The 17,530-nt window shown below is 39.1% G+C and overlaps 1 protein-coding gene across 1 annotated transcript in view; it reads right to left on the bottom strand.

Annotated features, from left to right (window-relative positions):
* Positions 1 to 17,530, bottom strand: part of LOC121305242 (high affinity cAMP-specific and IBMX-insensitive 3',5'-cyclic phosphodiesterase 8B-like) — a 65,454-nt gene that overhangs the window by 34,857 nt on the left and 13,067 nt on the right. The window contains exon 2 of the mRNA XM_041236794.1: positions 6,002 to 6,058. Coding sequence (XP_041092728.1) covers positions 6,002 to 6,058 — 57 coding nt within the window. The remainder of the gene's footprint in view (positions 1 to 6,001; positions 6,059 to 17,530) is intronic.

Here is a 17,530-nt window from a genome sequence, read left to right on the forward strand (position 1 = left end):
TAAGAACTGCTCTTCAATTCTACTTTCCTGTCATAGACTTTAGTGACTCAAGCTTCTGTACAGCAGATCTGTTTTTTTTTTTTTGTAAGTGACAGTAGGTTTTGTTGTTTCAGCTACAGGGTAACACTTTAGTTTAGAAATACAGTATAAGTGATTATAAATAAAGCTACAACTTTGTCACGAAGGTCACGGAAATCGTGAAAATCGTGAATCTGAAAAATGTCTGAAATCTTAGAAATGGGTGTTAAAACACTTGATTAGGTGCATTCTTTATTTCCTTTAAAAAATGCATTATGCCACGCACTGAATATACAAATCTGCGAGTATCTGTACATTGTTTGGTTGTGAACGGACGTAGCACTTACGTGTAGCTCTGTAGATCTGCGAATGAGATTGAAGCAAGCATGTAAATCGGCGACAGCTAAAATGCAAAAAAAATTGTGAGTGAGCTGTTTTCTATAAAGACAGAAGAACAAATGCATCGGAGAACAAAAGTTTACCAACTTACAGAGGCTTTCTTTACAACATGCTGCTTGTTTCAGAGTCGTGGAAAACTCTATTGAAGCCTAGTTCAGTATGGAGAATCCGCAATGTGGATGATTTAAATTGCAATTGAACAGACAAATTAATAATGATAATGAATTTGTCCAGAGACCTTATCATGGGTGCTGACAGAGACCTGCAATGTAGCAAAAACACGATGACATCAGGCAGTCTAGTGCCACGGATAGGAGGAAGTGGCTCGTAGGTGACATGAATGCAAACCACACAAAGTTTTTATGACGCTTGGATATGATGAGTTAATTGGTGGGCAGATTCTCCTTACAGAAATACAACCAAGTTTTTCCATTCATACAGTACTTATGTTGCAGATGAATGTGATACATCAAGCAGTGATGACTCGAGATTTATGCACAGGGCTGATATTTTGTTTTATCCCACATAGTTAAATAATTCATTTCAGGGAGGGGGTTAAAATCCCTAAAACCACCCCTAGCTATACCACTGCCTGAACTACAGTGTTACCAGCTACAATATGTATTGCTGGCAACATGAGGGGAAAGTTCACCATTAACCAGAAGTAGCAAGAAACATTTGTAATCCTAAAGCACTAAATAAGTTTGCAATGTCTGCTACTTTTTAATAGATCAGTTACACAAACAAACTGCTAAAAGCACACAGGGGCCAATTCATAAAGCTTTAAAAACATGTTTAATGTAATGGATGAAATAAGTTTCTGTAGGTTTTTAAAATGTTCTAAATTAGTGTTAAAGAAACTGACAACAGTAGAACAGTACCATGCATGTGTTTATCTTTATTTAATCTATTAAACAGACTTGTATTAAATAACATCTTAAGCTTTGGGCCCATTGCAACAACAGGGATGGAAATATGAGTCCACCGGTTTGAGAAAGCAGTACATGCAGTTCTGAGGGTTTCAATGGAACAAGACATTCACACCAAAAGTTCACAGGTTGAATAGTACATTTCATAACATTAACACAAAGGAAAAGGATCTCAGCAAATTCAAACCTCTGGCTTCAACAATGGTCTTGTTTCTAGTATCAGTATTGGAACCCCAGAACCACCTCACGATTCCATGTGAGTGAATCTTGAATCACATGTAACCCAGAGGCTTTCCTGTGTGTGATAAGCTTTAATCTCAATTACACCAGCTCCCATGGCATTAGTCTAGAGCACCTTTAAGACCAGGGATGTGGCACAGCTGCACCCTGAACTAGGATTTCTAAAGCCACAGTCCTCAATGCTACAATAGTGATGTTGCAGTGACTTTTCCTCTAAAATATACCCTTTTAAGCTGGTAACACACTGAAAATCAGATGATGGAAAAGGTTATCAATACCTGGCATTAGTGTAGATCACTCTGATGACTACAAATCTGTCATATACTGAGTTTCAGCATAGCATCACTGATTTTGGCTCTGATGACTACAAAACTGTGAGTGTTATTGTGGTTGGACAAACAAACCAACAGACAGCCTCTATATAGACCCTGTGACAGAGATTGAATGATTCTTGATGTTGCATCTCCCTCTCGATCTCCGAGGGCGCTGTGTAAAGGGAACAGAGTACCCTGGACTAAATGGCACGACAGTATATTCTCAGGGTTAGGTGGAAGTCGGCCATCTAGAAAGGGGGCAATTCTATGGTACATGAACTCAATGACCCGGACAGGAAACAGCGTGGCATCAACGGATTGGAGGAGCAGGGGTCATGGTGACATTACAAAAAGGGGATGTGGTGATGTGATCTGTTCCTTTGTGAATGGTTATATTAAATGACTAGAAGGAGAACCTGTGTTGTGAAACATGAATGTTTTGTTTATTTTTGTTTGTCATTAATAATACTGTTTAATTATCTGGACAGTGAACACAATCCAGATCTGTCGCCAAAGATCAGCACTAAATCCGGATCAACAACACTGCACTTTTGTTTGCACTAAAGAACTGTATTCACCACGAGCAGTAGAGCACGCACTGTGGACTGGTGTTTGTGTTTGTGTATGTGTTACGTGTGGGTGAACTAAAAACGGGACTGTTATAATTTGGGGGCCAACCCACGGATTACAAATAAGCAATACATGCCGCTGTATTGCTTCATTACTATTGTTATTATTTACTGTTGTTTTGCCATCAGGCCATTAAATTTAAAAACCATTAAATTGCACCTGGATTATAATTGTCTGTCTGTTTATTAATCACTGCTGCGTTACCTTCACCTGAAAACAGCAAACCAAAAAAAAATAGCAAGTACAACCATCCACTTGCTTCCTCAGCTCCCTCCTCTCCCTAATGGGAAGCTGAGGCCTCCTTTTATGACAGGTGGCTGGGTGCTGATTGATCATTAATTACTCTAATCAACTCCAGCCACCTGAACACAATAAACCCAGGCAGGTAGAGGAATTTAACCCCATCCCTGCCAATCTATATAGGGCAGAGCTCTGCTCTGCCACAGCAGCCATCTGTCTTAATAAATCATAACTCTTGAGCTCATTTAAGATTTGTTGTTGTTGTTGTTGTTCGTTGTTTCAGTGAGAGAGTTGCTACAAAATCTAATCTACTGTATAACTTTCAACCCCAAATTATAAAATCTGACTAAAAAGGAAAAAGATGTCCAATGTTGAAAACAACACTGGTCTGTCTACTACACTCATCAATTGCTATAAATAAACTATGAAACCATTGTAAAAGGTATCCTCTTTTAAAATACTGTACAGGTTGAATTGTAAATCTGTCCGCTCTTTATAAAAGCATTCTAATGTTACCTGACCCTGTGTGAAACAGTTGCTGAACTGAAGAAGTCCATGGCATTTCTCAGGCCAACAAAAACAATGTAAATCAAAATATTAAGGCTGAGCGAGTTGTAAATTGCCCCAAACTTGGCTAAACCGGCTAATAAATTGTCTCAAATAGCAGACAGGGCAAGATCTACAGTGTGGTTGGTTTTGTTGTGTTTGGATACCATCTCCACAGGACCTTTGGAGCCTCATATTTTGTACTTTCCTAAAATGAACACATTCCATAGATTGTACTCTGCTATAGCTTGTATAGGTCTTGCACTTGCAGGTCCCCACAAGCACAGACACATAATAAATACAAGCACATACTGTAGCCAATCCTCTTCAAAAGAGAAAAGCCAGAAGACAGACTGCAGACTGTAGTAGAATGGATTTCTTCTGAGAACTTCTAAGAATTTTTTTTTTTTTGTAACAGAGTAAAGAATTGAATTATTAATAAGGCAGAATTCTTTTTGTTTTCATAGCTAACACAGATTTCATGTTTTACGCGGAATTTGCCCATTGCTGTGTAATATATAGTTCCCTGTGAAAATTTCCGTATCTGTAAGAATGCATAAACTGCATAATTTCTTAAAATCATTTCAAAACAGACACCAGCTGTTCGAAGATAATAATTATTTCTGCTAAAGATCATTCTGTGCAGGAGACAACGTTTTTAAATAATAACTTTTACATAATAACTGCCCAGTTATTGCGAGAAACACACGCTCTTAACATCAGCAACAAAGCACGACCCCAGCGAGAGTCAAACTGAAAGCAATTACAACCCTACCACACATAGCTGATCTCTGAAAAAGAAATTCTCACCAAAGATTATACAAATACTGCATGGGTTAGTGCGAGATAAGGGTGGTAACATTTATTTGTATGTAAATCTGCTCAGCAGTAAAAAATGAAAACCCCATTCTACAGATGGAATTCAGAAGTTGTTGGATATTGGCGGGAACTGGAACACGCTGTTGTACACGTCGATCCTGAGCATCCCAAACATGCTCAATGGGTGACATGTCTGGTGAGTATGCAGGCCATGGAAGAATTTCCAGGAATTGTGTACAGATCCTTGCGACACGGGGCCGTGCATTATCAAGCTGAAACATGAGGTGATGGCCGTGGATGAATGGCACGACAATGGGCCTCAGGATCTCATCACAGTATCTCTGTGAATTCAAATTGCCATCAATAAAATGCAATTGTGTTCGTTGTCCGTAGCTTATGCCTGCCCATACCATAACCCCACCGCCACCATGGGGCACTCTGTTCACATCGTTGACATCAGCAAACCGCTCACCCACACAACGCCATACACTCTGTCTGCCATCTCGCCCAGTACAGTTGAAACTGGGATTCATTCGTGAAGAGCACACTTCTCCAGCGTGCCAATGGCCATCGAAGGTGAGCATCTGCCCACTGAAGTCAGTTACGACGCCGAACTGCAGTCAGGTCAAGACCCTGGTGAGGACGACGAGCACGCAGATGAGCTTCCCTGAGACGGTTTCTGGCAGTTTGTGCACAAATTCTTCGGTTGTGCAAACATACATTTTAATCAGCTGTCCGAGTGGCTGGTCTCAGACGATCCTGCAGGTGAAGAAGCCGGATGTGGAGGTCCTGGGCTAGCGTGGTTACACGTGGTCTGCGGCTGTGAGGCCGGTCGGACATACTGCCAAATTCTCTGAAATGACGTTGGAGGCGGCTTATGGTAGAGAAATGAACTTTCAATTCTCTGGCAACAGCTCTGTTGGACATTCCTGCAGTCAGCATGCCAATTGCACGCTCCCTCAAAACTTAAGACATCTGTGGCATTGTGTTGTGTGACAAAACTGCACATTTTAGAGTGGCCTTTTACTGTCCCCAGCACAAGGTGCACCTGTGTAATGATCATGCTGTTTAATCAGCTTCTTGATATGCCACTCCTGTCAGGTGGATGGATTATCTTAGCAAAGGAGAAATGCTCATTAAAATTTGAGAGAAATAAGCTTTTTGTGCATATGGAAAATTTCTGGGATCTTTTATTTCAGCTCATGAAATAAATTTTTACATGTTGCGTTTATATTTTTTGTTCAGTGTGTATATATATATATATATATATATATATATATATATATATATATATATATATATATATATATATATATATATATGATGGGAAACTTTCAAGTTAATCCTGTGTTTAAGTTTTAACATCATCTTGCCAGAATGTCACTTAACTTGAGGAATATTTAGTAGGGGCAGTTGATCTTGTGAGTCCATGTTATACAAACAAGACTACGAGATAATGGCTAGCAACCAAAATAAACAAAGATGATCTTCACAGAGTTAGGGAGGGGTTTCAATGTGATATGCGAAACAGCTGCTAGTCATCTCCATGCTTATTTTGCACATCCCCATTCCTGTACAATGCTTATACCAACTGATTTTACCAGGCTTTATCATTCTGGGGGATATCTGGCTCTTCACAAGCTTGCCTGTGTTTTCAGTATGCTGTATAATACGTTGCTATGATTTCACTACATTATACTGCAGTGAACATTTACAAAAACAAAAATTGCAAATTTGATATTCAAGGTAGCATTTCTAATTTCCATAACCCTGAAATAGATAAAAACATCCTGCTACAAAAGAAGGCGTGCCACATCTCATGTAGCACCTTCACTACCAAATGCACACAGAAGAGCTTTTGCTTACCTGAACAGGATCTTGTGTCAGTTTCATGGGTCCAAAACGTACTTCTGTTGCTAAAACCTGCAAACGAGAATAAAAACACATAAGAGCTCAGTGTCCATACCAAGATCAAGACTGGTCAGAATAAAAAGTGTAACATTGAATATATTGATCATTTCCCGTCACCCGAGACACCTCCACCAACATTGCTGGATGTACTACTGCAGACTCACCACTGCTCAAATCCATGTACTTACTACAGTTGGCTATAGTGCAACCCATTAAACACATTAAAAAGACATTCAATCCAGTGAAAGGGATGTGAAGTCAAGAGATTTGTGTTTTACAGGCTTCACTCCTTACACTGTAATATTTAGCCTTATTTCAATGATGAGTCAAGAAAGGTCCCATTATTCTGCACTTCTTGCCCCGTACACGTGAGGCAGCATGGCCAGCAGGCTGACGCACATTCTCTAATGTGAAGACTGATGCAATTGTCTTTACAGACATTCTGTAATGTGAAGACTGACGCAGAAGTCTTTACTGACATGCGTCACTGAACATCTGTTTAATTTCCTCAGCAGGGGATCCAAGAATGTCACAAAGAGGTCACAGCGCACCGCTACACCACCACTATGAATCCTGTCATCGGAGACTAGATTGCATTGCTGTTTCGCTGATAAAACCATAGCATGACGTGGATGGGTATGATATGAAAAGCATAAATACTGGGACTCCTTCATGTAATGTATTTAGAGGCTTGCTATTAATTAAAATCTTAGGTCAGCCTTTTGACCTTAAAAGGCATAAGTTAAAAAAATATTCTAATGCGGGTTAGCAGTTGTGCGTTCAGGTGAAAAATATAAAAGATATTGGATAGGGAAAGACAGGACCATGCTTTTCATTTTGAACACCTAAATAATGAACTTGTGGATGGTGCAAGAAAAAGAAATTAAATCTTAAGAGGAACTCCTTTGCAATACATCTAATGATAACTGTCATTTTGAATCCATCAGGGTGCTTTAAGTGACTGCTTTGTTTCAACAACTGGATTCAACTGTCCTGCAAAATATGAATTAATTCTGGGGTGCATTGGTAACATGCTTATAGACTTAAAATGGGCTATAGCACATTAATAATGCATGAAACTATTTGAGGAATGCTTTGATGTTGCAAAAGGCTGAAATTTGAAGGTTAATAAAAGCACAGATCAAACTCCCTTCAGAATCACAAGATGAAGGGGACAGCACAATCCTGCGCAGGCATAAAGCACTTTTTTTTTTTTTAACTGGGTTTCACCAAAACCGACCCTATATGTATACTGAGTTCCATGATAATTAGAATGTATTGTACTTTTTTAGAATACTTTGACAAAACTCACCAAACTGACACTGCATGATATATGGAAAAGACTTAAATATTGACAAGTATTGAATAATGAAAATATTACCCTTACATTAAGGCTAACGTGTGAAACATGCCTAATCATTCAGACAACCCCTGTGATTCTCAGGACACACTATTTCAGCAGCTTTTAGCAGCATTTCTTCAAAAACTCTCCATCAGAAAATGGTTTTGAAGAAACACCAGCAGCATCACTTATGCTACAAGCATTAGTAAACATCGATTGATGCTTTTGAATGACTGCTAATTCAGAGTATTTATCTTCACGTAACTTTCCCACATATTTATCATATTTAGTGCCATGGTTTGCTTTATTGTGTCATTTAATCTTGGCTTTTCCATTCATGTCCACAACGAAATACGAAACTACGAAAATACGAACTGGCTCTGTCCAAGCCGTGTGACACATCCTGCACTCTCAGCGGCAGCATTTTAACTGGATGAGCATGTGTTTTATCTTGACATTGGAAGCGATAGGTTGCTACGGTGTGATACCGCTCTGCTTGTGTGTCCACTGGCGCAGCTAGTGAATGCCATTCTGAATGCCCCACCACCCAAACAGATAATCTGCCCTTTAAGGGTTTCTTGGTTGTAGCAAACACATTATTCAAATTGCTTTCCAAAGAAATCGCTGCTAGCCAATGTATTAAAGAATCATTTTTTTGAGTAATGAGTATTTATCAAAGTGATTAAGATGTTATTTTGAGTACTCCAACTAACCTCCTGCTGCATATTAAACACAAAAGAATGGTTCTGCAAATCAATTGTCCATTACACTTGACACAGAACACAGTGCGACGGTGTATGTGCTTAATCATCAACAGACGCGCTCTGATAAAAGGTTATAGGGCTCTAGCGATGCTCTCTGATAAAAGGTGATAGGGCTCCAGTGATGCTCTCTGATAAAAGGATATAGGGCTCCAGTGATGCTCTCTGATAAAAGGATATAGGGCTCCAGTGATGCTCTCTGATAAAAGGTGATAGGGCTCCAGTGATGCTCTCTGATAAAAGGATATAGGGCTCCAGTGATGCTCTCTGATAAAAGGTTACAGTGTTCCAGTGATGCTCTCTGATAAAAGGATATAGTGTTCCAGTGATGCTCTCTGATAAAAGGTTATAGGGCTCCAGTGATGCTCTCTGATAAAAGGATATAGGGCTCCAGTGATGCTCTCTGATAAAAGGTTATAGGGCTCCAGTGATGCTCTCTGATAAAAGGTGATAGGGCTCCAGTGATGCTCTCTGATAAAAGGTTATAGGGCTCCAGTGATGCTCTCTGATAAAAGGTTATAGGGTTCCAGTGATGCTCTCTGATAAAAGGTTACAGTGTTCCAGTGATGCTCTCTGATAAAAGGTTATAGGGCTCCAGTGATGCTCTCTGATAAAAGGTTACAGTGTTCCAGTGATGCTCTCTGATAAAAGGTGATAGGGTTCCAGTGATGCTCTCTGATAAAAGGTTATAGGGTTCCAGTGATGCTCTCTGATAAAAGGATATAGGGTTCCAGTGATGCTCTCTGATAAAAGGTGATAGGGCTCCAGTGATGCTCTCTGATAAAAGGATATAGGGTTCCAGTGATGCTCTCTGATAAAAGGATATAGGGTTCCAGTGATGCTCTCTGATAAAAGGTTATAGGGCTCCAGTGATGCTCTCTGATAAAAGGATATAGTGTTCCAGTGATGCTCTCTGATAAAAGGATATAGGTTTCCAGTGATGCTCTCTGATAAAAGGATATAGGTTTCCAGTGATGCTCTCTGATAAAAGGATATAGGTTTCCAGTGATGCTCTCTGATAAAAGGATATAGGTTTCCAGTGATGCTCTCTGATAAAAGGATATAGTGTTCCAGTGAAGCTCTCTGATAAAAGGTTATAGGGCTCCAGTGATGCTCTCTGATAAAAGGATATAGTGTTCCAGTGATGCTCTCTGATAAAAGGTTATAGGGTTCCAGTGATGCTCTCTGATAAAAGGTTATAGGGTTCCAGTGATGCTCTCTGATAAAAGGTTATAGGGCTCCAGTGATGCTCTCTGATAAAAGGATATAGGGCTCCAGTGATGCTCTCTGATAAAAGGTTATAGGGCTCCAGTGATGCTCTCTGATAAAAGGTTATAGGGTTCCAGTGATGCTCTCTGATAAAAGGTTATAGGGCTCCAGTGATGCTCTCTGATAAAAGGATATAGTGTTCCAGTGAAGCTCTCTGATAAAAGGTTATAGGGCTCCAGTGATGCTCTCTGATAAAAGGATATAGTGTTCCAGTGATGCTCTCTGATAAAAGGTTATAGGGTTCCAGTGATGCTCTCTGATAAAAGGTTATAGGGCTCCAGTGATGCTCTCTGATAAAAGGATATAGTGTTCCAGTGATGCTCTCTGATAAAAGGTTATAGGGCTCCAGTGATGCTCTCTGATAAAAGGATATAGGGTTCCAGTGATGCTCTCTGATAAAAGGTTACAGTGTTCCAGTGATGCTCTCTGATAAAAGGTGATAGGGCTCCAGTGATGCTCTCTGATAAAAGGTTACAGTGTTCCAGTGATGCTCTCTGATAAAAGGTGATAGGGCTCCAGTGATGCTCTCTGATAAAAGGTTATAGGGCTCCAGTGATGCTCTCTGATAAAAGGTTATAGGGCTCCAGTGATGCTCTCTGATAAAAGGTTATTGGGCTCCAGTGATGCTCTCTGATAAAAGGTTATAGGGTTCCAGTGATGCCTTCTGATAAAAGGCATTAGGGCTTCCCATGATACTCTCTGATAAAAGGTTATAGGGCTCTAGTGATGCTCTCTGATAAAAGGTTATATGGTTCCAGTGATGCTCAATGATAAAAGGTTATTGGGCTCCAGTGATGCTCTCTGACAAAAGGTTATAGGGCTCCAGTGATGTTCAATGGTAAAAGGTTATTGGGTTCCAGCAATGCTCTCTGATAAAAGGTTATTGGGCTCCAGTGATGCTCTCTGATAAAAGGTTATAGGGTTCCAGTGATGCCTTCTGATAAAAGGCATTAGGGCTCCCATGATACTCTCTGATAAAAGGTTATAGGGCTCTAGTGATGCTCTCTGATAAAAGGTTATATGGTTCCAGTGATGCTCTCTGATAAAAGGTTCCAGTGTTCCAGTGATGCTCTCTGATAAAAGGTTATAGGGCTCCAGTGATGCTCTCTGACAAAAGGTTATAGGGCTCCAGTGATGCTCTCTGATAAAAGGTTATAGGGCTCCAGCAATGCTCTCTGATAAAAGGTTACAGTGCACATTTTTATTAAGTTACTCTTAATTTTTGTTGTTGTTGTTGTTTTTTTACCCTGAAACCTCTATAAACCGCTGTGTCATAATATTTGACACAGTAAAGGTTACAGTGTATGCAAACCAAGAGCATTGAATGTAGCCAATTCTCTCAAGTATGTCAATTGAATGGCTTCCAGGAATAAGATTTATTATTATTATTATTATTATTATTATTATTATTATTATTATTATTATTATTATTTCTTAGCAGACGCTCTTACCCAGGGTGACTTACAGTTGTATAAAAAATAAAATACATATCAAGAAATACAGTACAATTAAGAGCAAAATACAAAACACAATGACTTCAGTTCTAATAAGAGCACATACAAAGCACAGTACGATTTAATATCGGGGCAGTTCAAGAGCAGATAACAGTGTTGATAGTTACATCAGGGTTAGATATAAGTGCAAGTGAAATACAAAATACTACAGATTGGATTACGTGCAGGATTAAACACAATAAATTACAGAGCAGATAAGTGCAAGTTAAAGAGCATTAAAGGCAGAGTGCTGTATTGTCCAGAAGGGAAGAGTTGAGTTTTCCAGGTGTTGTCTGAAGAGGTGTGTCTTGAGGAGGCGTCGGAAGGTGGTCAGGGACTGGGCAGTCCTGACATCCATAGGAAGGTCGTTCCACCACTGCGAGGTGAGGGTGGAGAAGGAGCGGGCTCTGGAGGCAGGGGAACGTAGAGGAGGTACAGCCAGTCTTCTAGTGCAGGCAGAGCGAAGAGTTAGGGTGGGGGTATAGGGAGCGATGAGGGTCTGGAGGTAGCTGGGTGCAGTCTGGTCAAGGCATCGGTACAGAAAGTTTGTCATAAACTAGCAAATGTCTGTATGACTCAATATTCACATTTTACACTGCCTTCCGAGAATTGGGGCAGTACTGGATGTGACTATATACAGTATGATAAGATCATAGTGGATAGTTACAATGGGCCAGCCCTAACCCTATATGAAAACAAATACTGTTTAAATGTAAAATTACAAAAACTAAAATAAAAAGCCAGTGTGTAAAAATAGAACAATTCAAATAGTCTATTAAACAAAAGAAGTAACCAGCTGCGTGTCTCCTCGGCCGCTCCAATATGAATTGATGTTTACGGTTCACTCAGTGTTTGTGCATTCTGTTGTTTTTGTGTGTACTGAGCGATAGCTTTCAGATATCATAATCCTAATGCAGCTGACAAATTTCTCTATCAGTCACCTGTAGCTTCTGACCACACACAGGCAGATCAGATGTTGCTGGGACATTTGCCATTTCTTAAATACGTGGCTGTTGATTTTATGGCCACAGTTGCAGTCTGGGATGCAGGTGCTCAAAGTAATCCAGCATCCACTAGCATGCAGCTCCCAGCAATCTTTTGCTTTATTCATTTATTACACTTGTTTGAAATCTGCACAATGGAGTGGAAATATTTGCACTTTATATGGGGATTTCAAATTATTCAAGCTGAATGTATTCAAGCCAACAAATTTCTGAAAAACAAAACACATTCATATTGCTTAACTTATCTTTTAGATCATAAACCATTAATAGTGGAGCTTTTAAAGTAAAAGTCAAACTCCAAACTAACCATACTGACTGAGTGCGGTGTTCACTTGTACTTTTAAGTTCAGAACATAACCAGATTTTGCAAAGCTTTTTTAAAGTTTAGCTTAGGTTAGCCCGCCCCCTTTCTAGGTGGTCGACTTACGTCTAACCCTGGGAATGAATTGTTTGACCATCCAGTCCAGGGCACTGTTCCCTTTATACACCACCCCCACAAGTCGGGCGGGAGATTCATCACCAAGAAGCATTCTGTTTCTGTACACATGCCATTTGTCATAAGCCTTTTTTGTTGCTCATATTAGAATTCCAAAATGATCTGTTAGAATTCCAATAACAATCTATTAGAATTCCAAAATGATCTGTTAGAAATCCAACAATGATCTGCTAAAACTCCAATAAATATGTGAAACCCATTGTCATGGACCATCTATAATGCTATTGTAACATCCCACAGCAGGGTTTCACAGATGCAGACATCGCTCCCCAAGAGCTCCTGTATCCAGGTTACACAAGCAGAAATCTGTGACAATAGAATCCGTCAGTATAGAAACAAATGTCTTACGGACATTTCCATTTGTGAGGAAAGTACAAAAAGCACACGCTGTTCTTCTCAAAATAGACACTGCCTGCTGAACTGCAGGTTTCTTGTGTGACCTTTCACTGCACTGAGACAATGGTTACCAGAAATATGTTGTCATTGACGCACCTGAGGGGATCAAAGTGAGCTCTAATTGGTCCTCACAGCACTCAAGCTCAGGTAAGTCAGTGGGCTGGTATATCAAAAAAATTGTTCTGAAATATACAACAGCATCCAGTAGCATCGTCAGAACGATTTTTCATTAGTAATCACTCTACTAATAGAAAAAGAGGAATACGCGAGTCTGCATTCTGATCTCACAGCTGTGTGTTGGAAACAGTTTGATAATGAACTAAGGCTACTTCAGTAACAAGGGGAGTTATGACCTACCTCACAAAATTCAAATTCAAAGGGCATCACTGATATGTGTATTCAGTAAAAATACAAAGAGTCTCTTCCTGGTGCACTTCACTGTGGGTGAGGCAGCAGGTTGGCCACACTGTGATAGCAACTCTCAGTGTCCAAGGCTGTACACATCTGTTGCACAAGGATATGTCTCAAAAGAAGACCTCCACCCCACATTTCCAGAGGAATTAGAGGTAGTTCTCACTGAGAAGCGGTCACTTATCCCTCCAGAACCATTCCCGCACCTTGCAGACTTGTCACTACGGATTGGTGCTGACCTGGCTGTCTGAGGCAGTCCTACCTACATCCTATTGACAAACTCCATGGCACTCCGGATCGGTGCTGACCTGGCTGTCTGAGGCTGTCCTACATCCTACTGACAAGCTCCATGGTAGCCATTTCTGTTTTCTCTCCATACACCTCTTCAGAGGATAAAAGGTCTTTCATAGCCTTTCTTAGTACCAGTGAGTGTTTTAAAAGCCATGGGGTGCTGATTTTAGGCTAACCCTTATAAAAGTGTAACACAGTACAAGCACAGTTAAGTTTAATAAAGCACAGTGAAAGCATGGTAAATCATGCAGGTAAGCGTTGTAACGTACAGAGAGCAGTGGTGAAGTATATTGAAAAAACATGGGCAATCTATGATAAATGCATAGTATAACTATGGGAACTATAGAACTATAACTATAACTATTCAGTAAAGATATTACTTTCACATAAAAATCAGAAGACCAATAATAGCCCTACATCATTTGTAAAACATAACAGTTACTGTAGATTAGTTTAAGAGAGACCTAAAACTAGACAGCATCTCTTTTGCACAATTAAAAATGGTTTCTTATTGCAAAGTCAATAAAGCTAAATTCAGTGTTTACAGTTCTGTCACACAACACACTCTGTTAAATCTCAGCACTTACATCGTATGTACAACACAGTGATGAATTAGTACAAAACATCTAAATCCGACTTGACCTACGAAGGGTTTTTTAAACAATGATTTATACTTTTTCTGGGAGTTGTAACAGAACACTGCAGTGCATATTTGGCCATGTGCAATGCATACAGTTGTTTAGATTGCTTTCTGGGGGTAAAGGACAACAGTAGCTAGTAAAGCCCCATTAGTCTTAATTACAGCTGCTAGGTAGTTCTAATTGCATTGCTAATTCACACAAGATGGCAGGAGCATTCCCTGGCCTGGGTAACCAGAGCTGTGACTTCGGAGTGCCAACTGCATTGCCCTGTCTGAGGAAGCATTAAGGAGGCACCCAAGAAATCATAAATCATGACCCAGCAGTACAGAACACTCCCACTGTTTAAGAATTCTGCTTCTGATAATGATACAAAAGATTTAAATATGTTTAAAATTTGATCAAATATATGAACAAATAGCAAAGTGCATGTACAAGTGCTGATTTGCACAATATACTACAAGTGATCAAAGAAACAAACTTGACTGTTTCTTTTTCTTTATGAGAGATGACTCTCACTCTAAACAGATGATCTGTCGAGAATCCAAGAAAGTAGACTGCAAGGCAGCAATTTCCTGTAACACTGTACTTAACTCTTTACTGTATAATGTACTGTATTAGGACACTTTGTTTCCATAATAAACTGAAAGCCATTTCATAAATCTGATTAAAACTGAGCTAGTGCCCGCCTGAAAATCAACCATTCATGAACTCACCGCATTACAAATATAGCTATATACAGGGACTGTGTCAATCAGGAACTAAAAGCAGAGCGTTGACATCCCTTATAAAAAAGAGTAACAATGTGCATGGTCATTTTACTGATTCATTTTTTACACAACAGATTCACTATGCTTTATTCCACTTTGATAGGCTTTTCAATTGTTAGCACAGCACATAATAGCAGTATGCTATTATAACAATTATCTTCATCTTCTATCTTAGCTAGCATTGAATAGATCTTTCAAGCAAGCACAGAAATGCACAATCTTGTCATTTAGTAACAATGACATAACTCTCTTTCATCCTTAACAGCGTTTGACCACTAACAAGCAGGTCACCATGACATGCAGTACTAGTCAAAAGTCGGATTCCAAAATTAAAATAAATGTGATGTACAGTACCTACAAATGTAAAGACAGCCTATGGTAGAGTATGTATAAAACAAATGTTATAACGACTATATAAGCAAAAATCTGAAGTGTAACCTAATAGGCCCCGGGTATGGTATGGTGGGTATCCGTCAATTTGTCATGCACTTTTCATCACCAACAATTTATCACCAGCGACAATTCATCACAAACTTTTCATCATGAATTTATCATCACAAACTTCTCATCCCCAACAATTAATCAACAGCTACAATTCATCACGGACAATAACTCACTGCTTAAGGCCACAATATATCATAAAAACTGTGCTAAAAACAAACAGATCTATAATAAATCATAAATAACAGATACTGTACATATTCACTTACAAATTACATAAATAAAACACATAAAGTACTAACTTTTATTACTTTGTGACCACCCAACTAACAAACAAACAAGCAAAAAAACAAAACAAAAATAACAAGTTTGCTTTTCAAACCTTCATTTTAACACTAGAAGCGCCGAAATTTTAAATTACCTACAAGCGAAGCACCGGTCATTTTCACCTGTAGTGTTTTAAACAGCTGTGATATGATAATGTACCCTCCATGATGAAATGTCGCTGGTGATGAATTGTACTTGGTGATGAACTGCTGTTGATGAATTGTTGGTGATAAATTGCTGGTGATGAATTGTTGGTGATAAATTGTCATAGACCTGGTATGGTGTGGGTGAGTCTAGGTGTACCAGCTCAGTCAATGAACTTTAGTCCTGACCAGAATAATCCAAACAGTACTTTTTGTTTTAAGTGTCTCTATAGCCATCACCATGTTACCGCTGACAACATTACTGTAATAACGAGTTCACATTTACAAAACAACCTTAAATTTGGTAACAATTCTGGTACAAGCAAGGTCAGGAAATGTATTTCAAATTAGATGAGTCACGTAAAAAAAGCAACGAGTAAGCCACAGCAAATGGCCCTCAGTAGTTTTTATTTATTTAAAAAAATAAGTGGACCAAGAGAGCTCTTCGAATAAAACCAAAGCTTCTCAAAACAGCAAAGCGTGCCAAAAGTACAATTCAATATTCAGCACAGGCAAAAGTATATTTATGATATAAATAATAATAATAATAATAATAATAATAATAATAATAATAATAATAATAAAAACAAGTTTTTTATTTTATTTTTGAGTTATGACACATATTTGATTTATTTATATTAAAAACAACTATGTCGGAGGCAGAAACCTGCAGAAATGATCTATGTGGTACTGTGTAGTACGTGTTATATTAAATAAGCAGAATAAGGTGAACAACATGGTCTGTAATGCCTATAAAAGGCAGGAGACGTCAATGCCATCCTAGAAGGAGACACATGGCTTGTGTTCTTTGCAAGAATCATGACAGATCTGCTTTCTCTGAGTCTTAATTAGGAAGGAGTTCCACCAACGGCATTGCAGTCCCTGTCCTGTCAGCGAGATCACAGACAGCACACATGTACCCTTTACACAGCACCTCATTAAAATGAAATCGCTGCAGGGCCTCTTCTCTTCCACTGTCTTTGATGCCCTGTAAAAGGGACACAAGCAGGTCTTTGTTTGATATATTTTTGTCTGTTTATTTCCTCTTGGGGTGATAGCAGGGTTACAACCGAATTTATAAACACCAAATTCAGTATTGCTGTTACTGTCTTTCCAGATATCCCAAGGGGTGTACACCCATGTACTGTACTTCATCTTCATCTATATTTAGACGCCCCAGGACAGCGTGGAGAGAAAGCATTCATTAATAAAGCATTCAAATGACTACTGCCCTCACTTAGTTCAGGAATAATGAACCTTTAACCTGCAGCACAGCAGCATGCTGACCTACTTTACTATATAGTGTTGCAGATGAGCGTCCCATGAGTCCCTATTATGGTGCACTCTCATACTATTAAAGCAATAGAAAGCTATATTGTGAAGAAGTGAGATGACACATTTCAGACTGTACTCTCTTATGCTTCCCAATGATCAGCCTTCAGGAGTCTTTCCAGAAGCCATTTTTGCTGATTTGGCTAGTAAGAATAATAATAATAATAATAATAATAATAATAATAATAATATAATCATCTTTATTTTTATATAGCACCTTTCATAGTGGACCACCATCACAAAGCACTTTACAGAGGTAGGATGTGAACAGTACATTATATGCGGAGTCACTTACAATAGGATATTGAACCAGTGACCTTCTGGTTACAAGTCCTGGACTTTAACCACTGGACCACACTGCCACCTAAAT

This window comes from Polyodon spathula, chromosome 2, assembly GCF_017654505.1.
Source record: "Polyodon spathula isolate WHYD16114869_AA chromosome 2, ASM1765450v1, whole genome shotgun sequence".
Lineage (NCBI taxonomy): Eukaryota > Metazoa > Chordata > Actinopteri > Acipenseriformes > Polyodontidae > Polyodon > Polyodon spathula.